The sequence below is a fragment of the Sceloporus undulatus genome, chromosome 3 (assembly GCF_019175285.1).
Source record: "Sceloporus undulatus isolate JIND9_A2432 ecotype Alabama chromosome 3, SceUnd_v1.1, whole genome shotgun sequence".
NCBI classification, from domain to species: domain Eukaryota; kingdom Metazoa; phylum Chordata; class Lepidosauria; order Squamata; family Phrynosomatidae; genus Sceloporus; species Sceloporus undulatus.
In genome coordinates, this window is record NC_056524.1 from 100,223,250 (window position 1) to 100,245,163 (window position 21,914).

A 21,914-nucleotide genomic window follows, 5' to 3' on the forward strand; every position below is an offset into this window, starting at 1 on the left:
GAAGAAGAAGAAGAAGAAGAAGAAGAAGAAGAAGAAGAAGAAGAAGAAGAAACAACTAGCAAAACCACCTCTTAATATTCCTTGCATAAGAAAACCCTATAAATTGATGAGGATGCCCGGCAACTTGAAAGACACCAGGCAACTTGGAGGCACATACATACAGTACACACCACATACTGAAAATCCATCTAGTCTAACCAGAGTGTTAGATTTAGACAAAGGAGATTCAGCTACAAATTCTAGTCTCAACCATGCCCTCTATGAAGACCCCTGGACAGCAGGTCTCCAGAGTTTCTTCGTGGCTTGCAGGAAATTAAGGATGGAGGAAAGGAGAAGAGCCCCTTCCTTTGATCTGCATCCACTGCACAGATCTGCTGCTAGCAAACAGCCATGGGGCTTGCCTCAAAACATATTTTCACTGGGGCTCAAACCAACTCTTGGTAGGCCTGGGTTAACAAACAGGTTTCTTGTGGTTTTGAGCAATCTGATGTTATTGATCCTAATCTACCAAACACAGAAGGAGTTACAATGTTGTTTCTAAAGGGATATTTCCATATACCCTCTACCATACTTGAAAGAAGTGACATAGTAACTGTGATCACTAGCAGGAAATATAAATATTGACACCAAATTTGATATTGTTTTTATCTGAACTAATCTAGGTTGCACCAATATATTAAAAATATTTTCCTTTTTTAAAAAGATAATTTGAATTTAAAAAAACAGTGGGCAAGTTCACAAAATATGGTTCTGGCTTTATCTAAAGTGGTCCTCCCTGCAAAAAGTACAAGGCTTGTATGGACATACATATTATACAAATTGGGCAATCACTGATACAGCAACCAACAACTTTCTGTGATCACAGTGGCACAGCTGCTAAAACATGGCAACTATTGCTGCCTATATCTATAACTATTCAGTCCACAAAATATGTCTGCCTATGAAAGCTTTTCCCTAATGAAGGTCTAAACAGTTGACTTGGGATAAGAACATTGCAGGGAGTGTGACAAAGGAGAGTAGGTAATGTTGGGGAGACTTTAGATTGCATATTTTATAAAGTGCAGGAGTGGGAAGCATGTGTCCTCTGAGAACTACAACTCCTATTGGGACTATTCACCATAAGCAGGGCAACCAGATGTCCTCCTTTTCCCAGATATGTTTCAACCTTATGTCCTGGAGGAATTCCAAAATTCATCCATTTTGAGCATGATTAAGAAGCATGAATTTCTATTGTTGACCAACCATTAAATAACAAAGCCAGACACAAATAAGTGGATTAAACAAGGGCCATTTTATTGACCTAAAAACCTATTTAATTGTTTGAGGCCTGAGAGTAAACAAATGGATAAACAATGGGGGAGCAACCTGGTGCAGGTCCAGTTGAGGCCCAGATGTCAACCTATGACAGCTCTCCAGATGTCTCTTGGGCAAAACACCAGACCCTGATGGCAATTCAAAAGGCATTGATTGCTATCTCGGGCAGTCATCTTTGGAAAGCCAAAACCTGGAGATCTCCCTTTAAAGTCACTAAACTTTGCAAGACGGAGTAAACTCCAGATCAGCCCCAAGGGCAGTCTCCTTCCCACATACCCTGGTTGCTTACCTTATAGAGGCAGTTCCTGAGACCAACCCTCCACCACAATGGGGTGCCAAGGTGTACACCGATCTAAAAATCTTCTCCTTCCCCACTACCTGCCACAGACACTTGTCCTTTCCCCCACCAAGCTAGCCAAAGTCTCCCAGGAAAATCAAATTCCCTTCTTCCGACATATGAATGCCATCCGCTCTGTATTGCTCTGATCACCAGAATCTAATTTCAGGATTGGGAAGAAAATGGCTCAAACCCCTACTCAAAGCGTCCAAACCCCTATTCAAAGCATTCAAATGTGAAGAGCTGATACCCTAGGGGGCAACATGCTTAAATAGCCTTTGCAGTTTCCCCTTATCATGTGGTACAGCTTGATCATTCAAGCCAAGCTGTTGTTACTCTTTGGCCTCTATTTGTGGAGGCTCCTTCTCCTGCAGCAGCTCTGCTGCACAGCCCAGGGGCCAATTTATATCAGTGTTTTTAGCTTTTATTTTGTAATGTCCCACATTTTCCTTGAATGGTCGACATTTTACAGTACCTTGTCCTCTTTTGCGGTTATGACACCTGTTCATCCTGACCACAGGGTGCATCAACACTGTAGAAATAATGCATATTGAGATCACAGTAACTACCATGGCTTCATTTTACAAGAATCTTGGGATATGTAGCTTGATGAAGCACAGGCACTCTTTGGCAAAAGAGTCTGTAAAACTACAAATACTAGGATTCCACAGGATGGAGCTACAACAGTTAAAATGGTGTCAAACGGCATTATTTCTATAGTGCAGATGCACAAACAGCCAATGATAAGGAATCTGAGAGTTAAAGTTAAGTGCCATCCAAAGAGAAACACAGTTCCTACTCTGTTATACTGAGTTGTCTGGAGATTAAAACGAGATGTCTATATTCACCCTTCCATTGATAGTGTCAGGAGACCTGGTAACTGGAGGTCTTTGGTCTGTTTTTTCTTCCATTTGCCATCCTATGACTGTAATGTTGCCAACACGATCACTTTCAGCAGATCTGCAAGACAAACATCATCATTGTTATCAATTTGATGTAACTATATCCACTGCTGTTACACATCAAATCTTAATCTTGACAGTCACCTCTTCCCATAGCTCTGTATAGCCCTCCAGACCTTTTCCAATGTAACTCCCAGCGGCTCTAGCCAGCATGACGGGAATGATGGGATTCCAACAATTTGTGGACCACACTTGCCCACTACTATTGTATAGCTATACAAATGGATCAAGATTCAAAATAAAGTTTGAGATTCAACACTGGTACTACACACACACGGTAGATTCAGTATTGAATCTCAAACTTTATTTTGAATCTTGATAAATTTGTGTAGCTATACAATATAAAGCTAAATGTATAAATCCATGTAGCCTGGGAAATTACGTAACTCATCCTGAAGGCAAAAAGCATGGCAAAATTATTGTGCTAGCACTGTAGTTGCTTTACATTAGAGTGTGCCAAGTATGTCGCACATGTTTCAGGCTGCCCTTGAGAGTTGCTTCTGTAGCCCCTGAAGCCCCCCTGGGGACCCCCAAAGTTCCAGCCATGTCATTTAAAAAAAAAAAATCCCAGCTCAATTTCAGGCTATTTTTATTATAATTTGAAATTTTATTCTTAAAACCAAATATACACCAACACAGAAAAGGAAAATAGGAAAAAATATCCAATATCCAATTACCACTTATACTTACTAACATTAATAAACACATACTAACATGCACACAATAAATGTACTAATAATAAACACAATAAGAGACTTCCAACTTTCTTCTGTCGCAGTTGTTCCACATGTCCTCTTTTCATATAAAGCTAAGCAATTAGATAAAATCTACCTTATTTTATCTAATCCTCTAAATGTAATCTTAGAGGACAACTAACACACGATTCTTACCTTTGTTTATTTTAACATCAACCAATGAAACCTATTGTCATTGTATTCTCCCTCCCTCTGTTGTATATAGTTAGCCCTCCATATCCACGAACATTTTATCCATGAATCAATCATCTACAGCGTGCGTGTGTGTGCGCGCGCCTGTGTCTGTGTGTGTATTCCAAAAAAGCCACTTTTGATTTTGCCATGATGTATAAGACACACCATTTTACCATGCCACTGTATTTAATGGTACTTGATCATCCACATATTTTGGTATCCATGGGGGATCCTGGAACCAACCCCAGTAGATACCAAGAGCCCAATGTATTCTATAAATAATATCCATTCTTTCAGGAAACCATTTATGGATTTCCCTCTAATCAGATGTGTCAGTTTCTCCATCTCTGCAATTTCCATCAATTTCAGGACACTTTTCAGAATATGCCTTGAGACTATATTTTCTCCTAAGCACGGCTACAATGTATGGACTAATTAATTAGGCAGACCATGTACAATTGTGCAGAAAGAAGTTCTGGAACAGCAGAAATAATAGTAATATTAAAGATACTAAATATAATACTCTCGGAGCAAAGGAGCCTTTTTGATTATATGCAGAGAAGTCTCCCATGATTCTCCCATTCAGAGCCTTGTGCACTTTCTAACCAGAACTTGGAATAGTTACCTTTTGGGACTGCATCTCCCACAGTCCTTCAATTAGTATGGCCACTGACCTTGTTGGTAATGGGATTCTGGGATCTATAGTCCAAAAAATAACTTTCCAAGCTCTGGTTCTAATGAGTACATGAAACTTTATGTATACTTATGATTTGCACCTAGAGATATAACTGCTTCTGACCACTCTGCCCATCTGAGCCCCAAAGGCAGCCAATGAATTAAGGCTCCACCATTGTGTATAACCCACAAAGCAAGTATTGGGCATCAACCACATCTGTGGTTGTAATCTTTTTTCCACAAAGACGGCCTGATATTACTGAAGCATCCGAGTGAACATGGCACAGAAGATATACTATCTGATCAGAAAGTCTGTCTTACCATAACTTGCTACTAAATCAGATTTTCTGAACTACTACAGCTATTTAAAAAATATTAAAACTCCACATAGGCATATGTTATTCAAACACTTCAAGACAATAGAAACTTTCCTTATAAAACAATTATGATGTATTTGCACAATATCTCCTTGAGCATTACAACTTGAAGCTAGGAAACTTCATAATTGATCTTGGGTTTTAAAAATCCACACACCCATGTTTAAACAGCATCCTTTGTGCAATTAAATGACCAGGATTTCCTGCAATAAATAAGAATTGTTGGGCCCCAAATACTCTTCAAATAAAATAAAATTAAGCACAAACCTTAGTGTTAAATGTAACCTATGGTTCCTTTCCTTCAGTACTTCCTTTACAGTAAACATCACAGAACCCAATAAATACATCTGAAAAAGACAAGTGTAATTAAGGCTGAGATATTTTAACAATAAAATTACCTTTATACTTTCAGTTTAGAAAAGCCTCAGTATGACATATGGAACACACATCCAGCAGTCAAACGTGCTTTCTTTCTTTCTTTCTTTCTTTCTTTCTTTCTTTCCCCCTTCCTGACTCAATTGAGAGATCATGCCAAGATACTGAATGCACTTGCCATAGTTAAAGTTCATGTTCCAGCTTCCACAGCATAAAACAAACAGACAAACTATGGTTTGCAGCTGCACGCCTGCTTTCATTTTGCCGTCTCTCTCCTACTTAGGCCATGTAAACAAAGTTCAGGGTGTGAGCTGCACATGGCCCCTGGATCCTACTTTTGTGACACCCGATTTGTTAAGTGATTTAGTCCCATTGATTCAATGGGTACACTCTACTTAGGACTAAGAACTGAATTTAGACAAGCGTTGTTTCCTGTGTAGAGAATTCAACAATCTCTTGTAGGTAGAGCAATGGCTGCGGCTCCAAATCATGGTTTCTTTTTCTGCCTGGCTGGCCAGTCACAAGCTATACTTTGTCAATTCACACATCGCACTAAATGGCACTTATGCTTCTTAACTATGGTTTGGCATTATGTATCAACTCAGTGTGACAAATGTTTGACTCTAGAGACCAAGGTTTAAATCCCCACTCAGCCATGGAAACCTACTGATATTGGGCAAGTCATACTCTCTCACCCTCAGAGGAAAGCCATGGCAAACCCACTCTGAACAATAAGGTGAACCTATCAGAAAATTTCATGATAGGTTCACCTTATTAAGTCAGAAACAACTTCAAGGCACACAACAACAACAAATACATGTAAACACATAAACTTTTATTTTAATTCTACCCTTCTTAACCACAAGCCCCAGCTCCTATGCAGCAAACATCTTTTTAAAAACTATCTGTAACTGCCAAAAAGACATTTGCATGATATGCATTCTAGAGCATATCAAGCCAAGATGACCTAAATAAGACTATCATACTTTGGCTAGATTATGAGAAGACAGGACTCATTAGAAAAGACAAAAATGCTTGGTAAGGTAGAAGGGAGTAGGAAAAGAGGAAGACTGTATTTCAGATGGACAGATTCAATCAAGGAAGCCACCATCTGCAAGACGTGAGTAGAGCAGTTAAGAATAGAGTGACTTGGAGGTCTCTTCGATAAGTCAAAGTTGATTTGATGGCAGTCAACAACATCAATTGCAATGAATGGGGAGCAACTAGAAGCATCACAGCAGAAGAGGAAAGAATGAAACCCCTCTCTGCATGGAAATAACAGCCCATGTGGGAGACCACAGTGTGCAAGCATACAAAATTATTATTTAAATGCCACAGCAATGTAAACAACAGAGAAGACATTTGAAAAGTAGACTTACAGTTCCCTGAGATCTATCTTTAACATCATACACAGAAAGTTTTATTTGTGTCATCTGATTAATAAGAGAGTCTTGAAAAAAAGGCAATACTGCTGAGAAAGATAGGATTGCTTGTTCCCTATAATGAAAAAGAAATTGAACGGTTAAGAGGGGTAACTTGGTATCAGCTAAAATGAAGCACTCAGTAGCAGCAAACATTGCATCTCTTACCTCAATAATTTCTGTCTGCGCATGCTTTGTCCAAAAGGCCTGAGGAGGTGTAGTTACACTCACTGCTACAAAACTATTTGGCTTTCTGTCTAGTGACGGAGTAAGTAGCTCACTGCAAGCTGTAGAAAATAAGCCATGTAATTTTTCTACGTCAAGGTACAGTCAGACAAATACAATATGTCAAGAACAAAGTAGAAAGCTCTGCCGGTTTCTCATTTTTCTGCTTTATTGTTCACTGGTACCATACAACATGTGAGCCCAATGATGATGATTTCACATCATCAGCAATTTTTGTGACATCCTATAGAATATGCAGGCAACAAAAACTTTTTCCACTCTAAAGCTGACAGTAGAGAAAACAAGAAAAGGCTAGAATGTGACTCACAAAGGTAGAAATGAAATAATGAGGCCAAACGCTGTTTGCCCTTAGTTCTTTGTTACAATTTGGAATGACTAAGGATTTTAAGTAAAGAGACATGTAGAGTATCTGCAAAGACTTTAGTCTGGCTGACGAATGCTAATGTTGAAGGAGAGGAGATTATGGGTGAGGATAAGATTAGGAATTGGCTTGATTATCCACTGCTTAGTTTTTGTTTTAAACTCTCTCTTTGTCTGTATTCTTACTGTTATTTAAAAAAAAACAACACATTATACCACTTTGGATTGATACTTCTTTTTTGGCAGAAAAATATGAATATTAGAACAAATCATTTTTAAAAGGCTAAAAGATAAGCAGGGACCTTAAAACTTGAAAAAATAAAGACTGAGGGCTTATGCTCGACATGGTTAGAAGTAGGCAAAGAAGGATCATCGTATAAAATCAAATACCAGAATGCACTTCCTAGATATAAGAGCAGAAATGGAAAACGAGGAGCTTTCAGATAGTGTTGGACTGCATCTGCCATCAGCCATATCCATCACAGTCAGTGGTAAGGGATCATGGGAGTTGGGATCATGGGAGTCCAACAACACCTGGAAGGCCAGAGATTCCTGAAGGTGTCTCAGGATCATGCAGCACATGGTCTCCTTTCCATTCTCCTCTTTCTGATCACTACACATTTGACAATTAACACTTTATATACAACCACAGTACTGATTATAAACATCAGCAAATACAAATGTAATGTTCTGAAAAAAGTGGATGAAAATCTCTCTCTCTCTCTCTCTCTCTCTCTCTCTCTCACACACACACACACACACACACACACACACCCTTCAAGTACAGTACTTACCTAAACTAAATTCTAAGATTGGCTCATCTGGGTCCTGGATGTTTCCTACAAAGAATAACAGTTAGCATAAGCTCAACAACTGTATAGACTGTTGTTATATGGCAACAGAGCTTATAGGTTGGCAGCTCGGAAGCAAGAAACAGAACTTGTCCCTAGTACTATACACTGCCACTGTTGTCCAAGTGGTTTGCTCTTTTTGGTGTGCTCTTAAAACAAAAACAAAGCATAGCCCTTATGGACACTACTCAGTATTGGTGGAGAGCCACACATGCACAAAGCATGTTCTGCCCCAGTTTGCACTTTGTGCCAGTGCTGTTTTCTCCCCATGAATTCATATTTCTTATTTACTATACAACAACAACAAATCAGGCTTAGTAAACTAATAGGAGTATCGAATGGTTCATGCCCCAGCATAAATCCCAATACAGTGACACTTACAGTAGTGCAACAGCTGTTTCTTCTGCCTCATCAAATCTGTACTGCCAAGAGTAGTACCTCTCCAAGACTGGGCTTCTCCTGTTTTCACTAAGATTACTAGATCAATGCTTGCACCTGAAGAAGTAGACTCAAGTCTACAAAAGTTCACTTTCTCTCTTTCAGTTAGTCTCAAAGGTGCTACAAGATCCCTCTGCACACTGATTTTCCAGACTAACATGGCTATGTCTTTGAATTGATAAATGCTGTCACTGACATGCTTAGAAAGCACTTAATGTTTCTAGTTTCTCACCTGTTTTTTCAACTGAACTTTATCAGATTTCAAACTGCACATTTTTTTCTATATGCACATCTTGTGTCCAATGGCACCCACACACAAATATCTTGCTGCTCTTTCCACTCACAAACATGTGTGCACACCCACACCTACATCTGATTGCACCCCTCCTGCCATGGAAAAAAGATGAGTGAGCAGAGGACTGCTTTGACAGTGGCTTCTCTAGGAACCCTACTCACATATTTGCCAAAAGAAAAGGAGGTAGGCTGACACATCGCTGGTTATTGTCTGGAATGCATGCTAGAGCCAAGCAACTGTGGCAGAGGAGAATAGGTCAATTCAAACCAGACAGCTATAGCACTATTATTCCATTTTAATGGCTGTGGTTCCATTCTATGGAATCTTTGGATTTGTAGTTTGGTGAGGCAAATGAGCACTCTGGCTGATAACTGTAAATGCCCCTCTCTAAATTACAAATCCCAGGATACCACAGGATGTAGCAATGGCAGTTAAAGTGGAACAAAAGCATTATAACTATCTACTGTGAATGGGCCCTGTAACACAGGTGATGTTCCCCACAGGCCTCCATAGTACCTTTGCTCCAACAAGCTTTCAAAACAATGGGCAGGATCTCCATCATCCATGCTTCTTTTCTTAGCAGCACACAAATGGGGTTGCTAGAAGAAAAGGAAGAGCCACTTCCATGACCATGTTCCTCATTCTCCTTCTCTTCTTCTTTCTGTTGCAGCGATTGGGGCAAAGTGAAGCCCCGATTAATTGTTGGTCCAGGAGCCTTGAACCATCAGATTGGTCTAGCTCCACCCCTGCTTTTATAGAAATAACTTTTTTCTATATTAAAATATATAGTGAAGGTATGATTCAGAAGGATGCTTTTGTATTGTTTTACCTCTTTCAGAAAAACTCAAGCGATTTGAAAGAAAACAACACATGAACCAGGATCCAAAGAACAACATAAATAAATTTCCCAAAAGATGCCAGATTTAAGTATAATGAATAGCAAACAAACAAACAAACAAACAAACAAACAAACTCTGCTCTCCCTCCCCAACATATTTAGTTGAAACCTTTTTTAAATGTATGAGAAGAAAAATGGTGTAATAGTGTTTAAGGAACAAAAATGATTTTAGAAAGTCCCATTGGGTATGTTCAGGCATTTTGTTTATGCACTGAGTAATTCTCAGTGGAGGCCAATTTTTATAATCTTCAATTTCCATTCTGGAGCTATTCATTAAAAATCTATAAAGTACAATTAAGTAACAAAAACACAAGAGTTCATTTGGGCCTTTCTTTTATGCCTCTTCAACTCTTTTCTTTTAAATTCTGTCCCCTACTGCCTGCCTGTTCTCCTCCATGCTGTCCTACCATCTTGTCTGTTGACTATAACTTTGATATAGGAGAGATACATATTAGACTTTGTGTGTGTGTGTGTGTCTTTCAAATTCATCTTTTCATCACCATCATCTGGAGAAAACACTCAAACTTCAAACACTAAACCAAGATTCATGAAAAAAACGATTACAAGTGTGAGAAGAGACATAGCAAAAAAGATAGTTACCTGTCAAAGACAAACCTAACATGTCAGAAGCAACATCAATCGTTGAGGCTCTCTGCACAGTGCGGGACTTTGCACCATGTCGGGGACTGAGATCTTTTGTTGACATGTTGTCATTGGGAAGACACCTCTTTTCACTGTCTGACCACAGCAATATCTTGAAGAAGGATCAAAATACAGCAGAATGTTGTCTTCACTTGCAGCCCTTATGATGTTAGCATTCTAAGACATGAAAAGAACAAACACGCACACACAAATCTGAATTAAGTTGCATGGCATGCTTCTTTGAAAACACATTTTATAAGCAAATTATTTAATGGAGTTTAATGGTAGTATTATGAAGAATTTACTGCCAACACATGATGGGGAAATGGCCTTTTTAAAAAAAATTAAGTGAACACAAGCTTCAGTAGATATCGACATCCTCTTTATTGTCAAGATAAATGAACATCAACCAACATATCAGTCCTAAAACTGAAGCGTCATACACAAACACACACGTCATACATGCACCTGTGTTCACACTGTAATCTGATCAGTTGTAATGATATTTAAATATTTATTATTGTTATCATTATTATTATTATTACAGTGGTACCTCGGGATACGAAATACCCAGGTTACGAAATTTTCGGGATACGAAAAAATCCCATAGGAAAACATTGTTCCGGGTTACGAATGTTTTTTCGGGTTACGAAAAAACTTTTGGTGCTTTTTTCGGCTTTTCGCACGGAATCGCGGCTTTTCCCCATTAGCGCCTATGGCAATTCGGCTTACGAAGGCTTTTCGGGTTACGAACGGTGCCACGGAACGAATTAATTTCGTAACCCGAGGCACCACTGTATTATAGTTTATTTCTAAAGTGCTGTAAATGTACACAGTGCTGTACATACAAATGATCAAATCAATAAAAATAAAACCTGCCAATGGCGTACAATCTGAAAAATACGTATAAAACAATAGGTAATAATATAAAATAGAATTGGTTAAAATAAGCAAACAACAATTAAAAACATCAACATCAACTATCCAATCAAAAATCAGATAGATAATCACACAGTGTCTGGGAACGCTTCCCTGAACAGGATAGTCTTCAATTCAGATTTAAACGTGGTCAAAGAAGTAATGACCCGTGTTCATGGAGGAAGAAGGTTCTAGGAGTGAGAAGCAGCAATTGAAAAGGGACGAATCTGGGACGGGGCAGTGGAAATCCTAGGCTGGGACAGCAGGCCTTGACTACTAGAATGGGGGGGGGGTACAAGTGGGAGTGTAAAGAGAAAGAAGTTCAGATAAATAAAGAGGGGCCAGCCAATGCAGGGCTTTAAAGGTCAGCAACAGAAACTTATACTGAATATGGAAGGGAAAGGGGAACCAGTGAAGGGATGATAATAAAGGAGAAACATGGTCAAAGCGGCGAGCGGATGTAATGATGCGTGCCAATGAATGATGAACGGAAATTAAAGGCAAAGATGAGAGAGAGAGGATGCCCTGCCAGAAGGAGATTGCAGTAATCTAGTCGGGAGACCAGCAGAGTGTGGACCATAGTCTTAATGGTAGAGGCCGAGAGAAATGGATAGATTTTGGCAATGTTGTAAAGAAAGAATCTACAGGCTTTGGCTGTGGACTGGATGTGAGGGATGAAAGATAGAGAGGAATCAAAAGTGAAACCAAGACTGTGGGCTTCCTGGACCGGTTGAATAGAGGTGTTGTCGACAGGAACAGAAAAGGTGTATTTTTAGGGAGGACTTAGGTGGAAAGACAAGAAGCTCCGTTTTGGACATGTTGAGCTTCAAATGCCAATGACACATCCACTGAGAGACAGTGGTGAGACAAGATGAAACTTGCTGTTCAAGCCCTGGAGAAAGGTTATGGGTGGAAAGATATAGCTGAGTGTCATTGGCATAGAGATGATAGGAAAAACTAAAGGAGTTTTCCTAGTGACAATGTGTAGAGAGAGAACAGTAGGGGACCCAAAACAGAGCCCTGAGGAACTCCAACAGATAAGGGAACAGAGGACGAAGTCTGACCACCGGTGACCACTGCAAAAGATCTGTCTGACAAATAAGATTTGAGCCAATGAAGCTCAACATGTCCAAGACGGAGCTTCTTGTTTTCCTCCCTAAGCTCACCCTTCAATATTCCTTTTCTATTTCTGTCGACAACATCTCTACTCAGCCGGTTCAGGAAGCCCGCAGTCTTGGCTTCATTTTTTACTCCTCTCTGTCATTTATCCCTCAGATCCAGGCCACAGCCAAGGCCTGTAGATTTTTTTCTCTGTAATATTTCCAAAATCTGTCCATATCTCTCTGCTTCTACTGCAAAGACTTTGGTCCATGACCTAGTGGTCTCGCGATTAGATTACTGCAACCTTCCCTTGGCAGGGCTTCCTCTCTCTCACCTTCAACCATTGATTTCTGTTCACCACTCAGCTGCTCATATTATCTTACTCGCTCACCGGTACGACCATGTTTCCCCCCTATTGTCATCCCTTCACTGGCTCCCCTTTCCCTTCCGCATTCAGTACAAGCTTCTCCTGCTCACTTTTAAAGCCCTGCATGGGCTGGCCCTTCCCTATCTCTCTGAACTTCTTTCTCCCTACATCTCCACTCGTTCCCTTCGTTCTGGTAGCCAAGGTCTCCTGCCCCAGCCCAGGATTCCCATGGCCCCGTCCCAGATTCATCCCTTCTCGCTTGTTGCCCCTCACTCCTGGAACTTCCTCCCCTTACAAGCACGATTCAACATGTCTCTAACCAGTTTTAAAAATGAGTTAAAGACCATATTGTTTAGGGAAGCGTTCCCAGGGAGTCTGTGATTGTGACCTGGTTGTTTTGATGTTTTGATGCTTGACTCAATATTTGATATTTGCTGTTTTAACTTGTTTTTTTTATGATGTTTCTAACTTGTTGTTTTAATCTCTAGATTGTACACCATAGGCAGGCTTTTTATATGCCCTTGATTTTATTTGGTTTTTGTACAGCGCCGTGCACATTTACGGCACTTTATAAATAAAGCTAATAATAAAAGCTCATAACCAATCAAGAACAGAATTTGAGAACCCGAGGTTAGAAGGTATATCAACTAAAAGACAGTGATGCATGGTGTCGAAGGCCACAGACAAATCAAGGAGAATAAGAATAAAGGCCATTTGCCTTAGCCCGTAAAAGTTCATTAGAGATATTTGTGAGGGCCATCTCTGTAGAATGCCGTGGGGAGAAACCGGACTGAAAGGGATCTAGAATGGAGTTGGCTTCAAGAAACTCAAGACAGCGAGAATAAACGACTGTTCCAAAACCTTAGAAAGAAAAGGAAGAAGAGAAATTGGAAGATAGCTGGACAAAGAAGAGGGGTCGAGAGAAGATATTTTTCAGAATTGGGGAAACGAGAGCGTGTTTAAAGTCCGAAGGAAAGGAGCCCCTAGAAAGAGAAAGATTAAAGATAAAAAGCGAGGGGAGGGGAGGAAAGAAGGGGCTATAAAGATTAGAAGACGAGAAGGAATTGGATCAAGAGAACAGGTTTCACCCTAAACCGTAAAATGACAGTTGTTGTTGTGTACCTTCAAGTTGTTTCTGACTTATGGTGACCCTAAGATGAATCCATTATAGGGTTCTCTTGGCAAGATTTGTTCAAAGGAAGTTTGCTATTGCCTTCCCATAAGGATGAGAGCATGTGACTTGCCCAAGGCCACCTAGTGGACTTCATGGCCAAACTGAGAATCGAACCCTCATCTCCAAAGTCATAGCCCAACACTCAAACCACTACAGCACATTCATTTTAAAAGTCACACAGAACAAGAGAAATTTGAAATGGTGTAGAACATATAATATAGTTTAAAACAATTTAAACAATACATATTGAAGCTGATCTGTTGCTAGTATGACCTTAGGTTGATATAACCTGAACTTGACCTTGTCAGTGAAGAACATCTAGGTCTGCATGTCCTACTACAATATGATCAAGGAAAACAGCTGACATTTTACACTCTGGATACAATCTAAATTATGATTTGTTGCTATACAGAAAGAGCCTCAGCATGCTTATTTTTTTTCAGTTTTTCTTCCTACCTGCTACACCCAGCATGGCATTGTATCTACTTACATTTTATTTCAACCACAGTGTGACACGATGAAATGAGCCTATGACTGGTTAACTTAGGCCCCAAACACACTGCAGAAATAATCCCGTATGAGACAACTTCAACTGTCTTGGCTCAATGCTAAGGAATTCTGGGAATTGTAGTTTTGTAGGTGACATTGAACCTCCTCTGTTAGAGAGCTCTGGAGCCACAACAAACTGCAATTCCCAGGATCCCCTAGCATTGAGCCAGGACAGTTCAAGCAGTCTCAAAGTGGGTTATTTCTGCAGTGTGGACCATAGTTAACCTGAAAACATAGTTAGCTGTGAATAAGCCAGTTTTAAAAAACTATGATTTGAAGAAGTTGGGTTATTTCTATATAACCTATGTTTATGTTCAAGTGACATGACAAGATTCACTTAATCTAAATGAAAGTGAAATCTTCCAAATTCTACCTTCAGTTCATGCCAAAAGAGAAGAAGAGGAAGCAACTAAGTCCAAGAGTAACTCAGATCCATTTTTGTGTTGTTTAAATAAGGACAATTACAACCTTGTGAAGGCAATGTCTCCAGGCATATCTATATTTTTGAGCTTTCACTGGAATGAATCTGCTGCTGTCTTGGGTATCCACACCATAGATCAGCCATGAACAAAATGCAGTACATGGAATGCAAGTGCTCCCCACCCATTTTTGCAGCTCCATATCCCTGCTGCTGAATATTCTGCATGGTGATGGCAAATACTCTTCTGCTGTTTCCGTTAAAACAAGGTGCATTCTCCTCATAAACCTTTTTTTACAGGCAGTCTCCAGAAATCTATTAAAAGTGTGATACCACTACGTCTTGTTTTAAAGGGAAAATAACAATTGAAGGGGGTTACTGCAGCAAAAACAAAAACTGGAGAGCAGCAACAGGGATGGGGCTGCCAATAGTCCCAAGATTGGAAGTGAACAGGCCTTTTCTGGCAGCTGACTCCCATCCATTCAAAGGCCTGTTACAGACTGCCAAAATAAAGCTGCTTCGGGTCTCTTTGGAGGTATGCTATTTAAATAATGCATGGGTCCTAAGAGTCTGGAGGTCGCGCCAAAGCCACACTCCATTCCTAAGCACTGGAGTGCAACTTTAGTGCAGCTTCCAGATTCTTAAGATGCATGCATCATTTAAACAGCATATCTCCAATGAGACCCAAAGCAGCTTTATTTTGGCAGTCTGTAACAGGCCAAAATAGCTTTTCACTAGAAATGCCCCATCCACAGATTCAAAAGAGCCCTTTTCTTGTAAGCATGACTTGGGCAAGTCTTGAGATAGGAGCTGAGCTGAGAGGAGCTGAGCTGAGCTGAGTTTCTATACAGCAAAGATGACCTGCTGTGCTTAGTATACATCTAAAGAGCAACCAAGCCAAGCCAAAGTTAAAGGAAAGTTTTCAATAATTCAACAATATGCAACTATGCAGGACACAGCACAGTCCATAAGGATGAAAGGATTAAGCAATAAATTGTACAGTTTAATAATAATAATAATAATAATAATAATAATAACAACAACAACAATCCAGTTTAATAAAGAGATATGCAACTATTCAAATTCTAAATGGCAACAGAATTTACAAGAAGTAGTACATTTCAAAACCTGAGTGAGATATTATACCAATCACTTTCATACTTACAGGAGGTTATTATCCTCTTGTGTGAGAACATGGTATTACATCTCTTAAAAGCCAGATTTATTTTCCCATCTGGAAAAAAGAAAGACATACTGTATATAAGTTCAACTGTTTCAACAGCAGCTCTAAATTTGATACTGATTTTAAAGTATTTCTATTTAATGCTCTATTTGTTGCCTTTACCACTGTGAATCAAACTACAGGTTGAGTCTCCCTTATCCAGAATTCTGAAATCTGAAATACTCCAAAAATCAAAATATTTTTCATGGGTGGCTGAGACAGTGGCACCTTTGCTTTCTGGTGGTTCAATGTACACAAACTTTGTTGCATGCATATAATTATTTGAAAATTTTTGTATAAAATTACCTTCAGGCTATGTGTATAAGATATATATCAAATATACATTATTTTTTTGTTTAGACTTGGGTCCCATCTACAAGATATCTCATTATATACATATATGCAAATACAGGCATTCCAACCCCATCACCCACCCACTACAAATCTAAAATCCTTAACACTTGTGGTCCCAAACATTTCGGATAAGGGAGACTCAGCCTATACTGTAATAGCTTCAAGTCTGCAGAAGGGATTTCAAAAGATTTCAACCATAACATGCTTAGAACTTTGTCAACTTTATAGCCTTTTTGTTTTTAGAAACAGCACCAAACAGCTATAAAAAAGCAATGAAAGTTATGTGTAGGAGGAATTAAATTATTCCTTGGTGAATAATAAGAGAAGGTAGAAAGAAAGAAAGCTATAAGCTTGGATAATAAACTAAGATAATGGTCAATGCCTTTCCTAGGATAGTCAATTCCTTTCCTAAGACAAACAAGTGGGTCCTTGGGCAGATCAAACCTGCACTCTCCCTGGAAGCCAAGATGTTCAAATTGAGCTGTCTTGCTTTGGCCACGTCATGAAAAGGCATAAATCATTAGAACAGACAATAATGCTAGGAAAGGTAGAGGGCAGAAGAAAAAAAGAAAGAAAGAAAAAGAAAAAAAGAAAGGTAGGTTGCATGCTAGACAGATAGACTTGATCAGCGAAGTCATGGTAAGTAATTTAGAGAGGTCAGGAATATATATATATATACATTTAAGTTAAAAACATTAAACATTAAAATGGTAAGATGTATTTAAAAACTATCTACAAAACTTTTACATCGCACAGCATGGAAAAGCCCAACCGTTGTCAAAAGGAGAGCAGGGATCTTGGCCTCTCTAGGGAGGAATTTCCAAAGTCTGGGAGCAGCCACTGAGAAGGTCCTCTTCCTTGTTCCCATCAAACAAGCCTAAGAGGGTGGTGGGACAGAGAGCAGAGAGGGCTAATAAAGCCTTGGGCCTTGTCACCCTACAAAATTATAATACTAAGGTTTCTCTTGAGTAATTGCCTATGAAGTGAAACATCATATCCGATAAAGGATATGACTGTGTTTGTCTCATTCTTAATCCCTCTTCCCATGCACCCACAGCACTGTGGGGAATCATTTCCTTGAGATGCAATACCATGTGGATTCCGTATATGTCTGTAATCAGATAAGTGCCAGATGGAGTCAAATTTGCTCTCTCTGCCATCTGATCAGCTATACTCATTAGTTCCAGGATTCAGGTATACACTATAGTGAAGAAGAGTTATAAAGTGTACAGAAAAACAGCTCCCACACTATAGTAGCAGGGGTAACATTAGAAAAGGGTTGTGTTTCCAGCCATTGCTTATTATTTTTTTTTAGGACCACTGGTATATCAAAGTTATTGTAAGATATAAAAGGCGACCATACCAGGTAAAATGCTCTGTTCTCTACATATATTTGGAAGAGCTTCCTGAATTTCCTTCCGCTATATACCATGCTGCACCAATGGTCTCCTACTTCTATTTAGATGTCCTCCTTTGCGCTCTGGGTATATGTAAAAGGGACTTTAGATATGAGCTTTATGTATACATGTGTGTGGTATTCATTGAATGTTTTATTATGATTTATTTTTACAGAAGAACTGTAAAATATAGTATAAGTTGTGCTACTGAAGATTTGGACCAGGAAAAGTTGAAGTGTTTAAAGGTGAGTAGGCAGACTGGTTTATGTGTAACTTTAAAACAGAGAATGAAAACATTGAAATAGTTCATGGTCTCCCATACCTTGACTCAGTCATGAATCAGAATGGAGACTTCAGTCAAGAAATCAGAAGACGTCTAGGACTTGGAAGGGCAGCTATGAAGGAGCTAGACAAGATCATGGAGTGTAAAGAGCTAACTGAAAATCAGTCAGGATTGTCCATGTCATGGCATTTCTCATTTCTAAGTAGGGTTATGAAAGCTGGACAGTGAAGCTGAAAGAAAGAAAGAAACTCATTTGAGATGTGGTGCTGGAGAAGAGTTGTGAGGACCCTTTGGACTGCTAAAAAGACAAATAAGTCCTGGAGCAAACCAAGCCTGAACTCTCTCTAGATGCCAATGTTAATAAACAGAGACTGTTGTACTCTGGCCATATCATGAGAAGACATGGCTTATTTAAAAAGTCAGTAATATTTGGGAAAGTAGAAGGTAGTAGGAAAAGATGGATAGACTCAACCAAGGAAGCCACAGCCCTGAGTCTGCAAAACCTAATCAGGACTGTTGAAGATAGGGTCATTTGGAGATCCCTCATTCACAGGATCACAATAAGTCAACTTGTTGACTTGTTACCTTGATGACAGTAAACAGTAAAAAGGCAGACTGGCAAACTATCATTTTTGTACTATATGGTACAAAAATAACGGGGCGAAACAGACCACACGCTCTGGCACTGCCCCAAACAGTTTACATGCCGCATGCTCTGATGCAGCCCCAAAGCCAGCATCACACTGACTGCACGTGCACTGGCTTTGCAGCACTCTGGCAGCACAGCATGTACATGCCACAGGAGTGCCATAAATATGCTACGTTGCCAGAAACGCTGGCTTTTTGCCAACTCAAAAAGGAGTGGCATTTTATCACCTCTTTTTGACTCAGCAAAAAGCCAGATTGGGCCCACAGCATGTGGTTGCTGTGGCACTGATCTGGCTTTCCCAAGGGCAGCTTGAAGCCACCCCTTCAGGGCTGTCTGTAAGGCCAAGGATGTGGTGGCTTAGTGGTTAAGACGCCAATTCTGATGATTGGAAGATTGAAAGGTTGGCAGTTCGAGGCCCAAGTGCTGCATGATGGGGTGAGCTCCTGTCCCTAGTCCCAGCTTCTGCCAACATAGCAGTTCAAAAGCATGCAAATGCAATTAGATAGATAGGTACCACTTCAGTGGGAAGGTAACAGCATTCGGTGCAGTCATGCTGGCCACATTACCACTGGAGAAGTCCTTGGACAATGGCGCTTCGGCTTAGAAACAGAGATGAGCACTGCCCCCTACAGTCAGTTATGTTAAGGAAAAAGCAACATGGGATATACAGTGACTGAAATAAAACATGTATGTGAGAGTCAGGATGACTCAGCAAAAGCAATTAGGAGCCACACAGGTGTAAAAGGTAATGTAATTAACAAGTCCTAAATGCCAAGGACAGAAATGCAAAGTGGATAATTAAGTACACCTGAGAATTGTTAAAGTGGACAAGGTGAAATGATGAAATCATTAATTATGGGATGAACCAAGAGAACCAATGAGAATGGTTGTACACGCCCACTGGGTGGAAACTGACAAGAGTGGGTGGTATTTTCCAATGACTATAATAATGACTATGAATCCCAATGTATTTTGTGGGTAGTAGTAGTAGTGAGGAGTTGTGTTGGATAGTTTTGGAGCTGTATATAGTAGAATAAAGTAGATCTTTTATATAAGACTACTGAGTTGTCTGGTGTCTTGGGTGAAGCTACAAGAACCAGCTGGATCCTGAAGAAGGGTGAAGACTTCTGTGGAAGCAAGAGTGAGAAGGCTTGGAGAGTTTGTCAGGGTCTTCAGCCTATTCTCTGTAATTCTGCTGCTTTAGAGCAAAGCTTTAACCACTGGCCAAAACTGGTCAGCGCCGGTGCGTAACAAGGTGGTGAGTTCGAGCCAGAGGTGAAGAGCTACAACTCCCATCATCCCTGACAAGTTATGACTAGACATTCATGTCAATATGCTACCTTTACCTTTACTTAACAATGTAAGAGTGGTTTCTGCTTTATAAATGAAGACAGGGAATAGAAATTGGCAAACAATTTGACTGGATTGACATTTCTGGGTGAAAATTACACAAGGCCATCAAGGTTGTTTTGGTCAACCAGTAAGGAGTAGTTGCCAAATAGGGAACAGTTGGTAAAAGAACACATAAGGGAACAGGGGGGGGAGGGGGGGACCCAGCCAGAAAAGAATTGGAAAAGCTGGAAAAATTCATACCAGGAACAGAAGCTGAAAGCCAAACACAAGGAAAGGCTGTGGATTTTTGAGAAGGCAGTTGGAAATTTAGTTTGCCTGTGGAATCTCCATAGGCAAACTAAAGTGCAAGGTTATGATGCCAAAGATATGAAGTCCCAGAAAAATTAGAAAGGGGGGGGGGGAATCCCCATCCCAAACATAAAAAATTTTTCTGTCAGATTTGTAGAAAAGGCTTACTTTGTAGTAGCATTTATGTTTAAGACAAAAGTAACTGTTTCCTTTGTAGTAACACTTCACAAATACCTCAAATCACTGTATGAATTTATTCTCTATAATGAATGCCTGCCCCGGAAACATGGGTTTTAAAACCCTTATCTGAAAGTAATTAGTTTCAAGACACCCATTTGGAGTGTGGTCTATGATCAATATTGATCCAAATTAAATGTGAAAGTACTAAAATGAAAGCTATCATGCTGGCCAGTGATTCAGCAAGCTTTGGAGATGGGAACTACTGTACAGTATATTCACAGCAAATGTATAACCTGCTCGCTCTTTCATTTACTCCTATTCTAATTAACGTTATCCTCTCCCAACTACCATATTCTAATTACTTTAATTCAGACTCAGTAAAACAAACACAGCCACAACCACTATTAAAAGAAATACTGTATTAAAGCAATGAGATTTAGCTCAAATTGGAGTCTCAATTTCCTATGTTTTGTTTCAGTACCAGTTTAAGGCACAGTTAGGAAAATAAGAGATGCCAAAAAGCAAAGCTGACACAATAATCAAACAATGACTTTCTCCCTTCAGTGGCTGTCCCAGTGGTAAACCCATTTGTTGAGATGTTCCACCCAAAAAGTACTATGGTTGATCTGGTTCTAGGACACCTGAAGAGGCAGATCTCCTGAAAAGTTCTGCCTTGCACATCCTTACTGACTGAAGTGTAGTAGAAAGCAAGTAGGTCTAGAGTCTTCTTTAATCTTACCTTGGGTATCTTAAGTGTCAGGTCGTACAAGGCCAAGGCAAACAGGTCTAATGATGGGGCTCAATGAGTGAGGATTTCACTAAACTTCTCTAAATCTCCCCTTCATTTTCTTCCTGTCCCTGTCTCATACTGGATTGTGAAATGTAATTTTATTCCCCCACTGAAATTCATACCTTTTTAATGCATTTTAATTCTTCTGTGCATTTTCTCACTTAGCCTAATTTATCCAAATGGTATCTAAAGCACATTTCTGTGCCTTGGTTCTAATACACTTGGATATGAGAAAGTAGACCAAGTCCTGTTACAGACTGCCAAAATAAAGCTGCTTCGGGTCTCTTTGGAGGTATGCTGTTTAAATTATGCATGGGTCCTACGAGTCCGGAGGTCGCGTCAAAGCCACACTCCATTCCTAAGCACTGGAGTGCAGCTTTGGTGCAGCTTCTGGATTCTTAGGACCCATGCATTATTTAAACAGCATACCTCCAAAGAGACCCAAAGCAGCTTTATTTTGGCAGTCTGTAACAGGCCCAAGTCTACAAAAGCTTATGCTACAACTTCTTTTGCTCAGTTAATCTCAAAGTAGCTACAAGATCCCTTTGCATGCTAATATGCTTTTGAGGTGTTTGAATTCCAAAACACTTCATCTCTTGGAAATACCCTGTCAGCCTTTCAAATGTGCAAATGCTATATTTACTAGTGTGACCTGATAGACCTTCTGGTTGAACCACTAGGGTGATTAATTTGAAAGAAAAGAACCAAATGCAAAAGCCCTCAAGCCAAGCAAAAAAAAAAAAAAAAAAAA

General features: G+C 39.7%; 1 protein-coding gene across 1 annotated transcript in view; it reads right to left on the reverse strand.

The window, feature by feature from the left end:
* INPP4A (inositol polyphosphate-4-phosphatase type I A) overlaps window positions 1–21,914 on the reverse strand; it is a 132,077-nt gene that overhangs the window by 63,127 nt on the left and 47,036 nt on the right. The window contains 8 exon segments of the mRNA XM_042458160.1: window positions 2,500–2,611; window positions 4,862–4,941; window positions 6,349–6,429; window positions 6,431–6,466; window positions 6,559–6,677; window positions 7,791–7,835; window positions 10,079–10,297; window positions 15,813–15,881. Of these exon segments, the coding sequence (XP_042314094.1) occupies window positions 2,500–2,611; window positions 4,862–4,941; window positions 6,349–6,429; window positions 6,431–6,466; window positions 6,559–6,677; window positions 7,791–7,835; window positions 10,079–10,184 (579 nt within the window). The 5' untranslated portion in view covers window positions 10,185–10,297; window positions 15,813–15,881.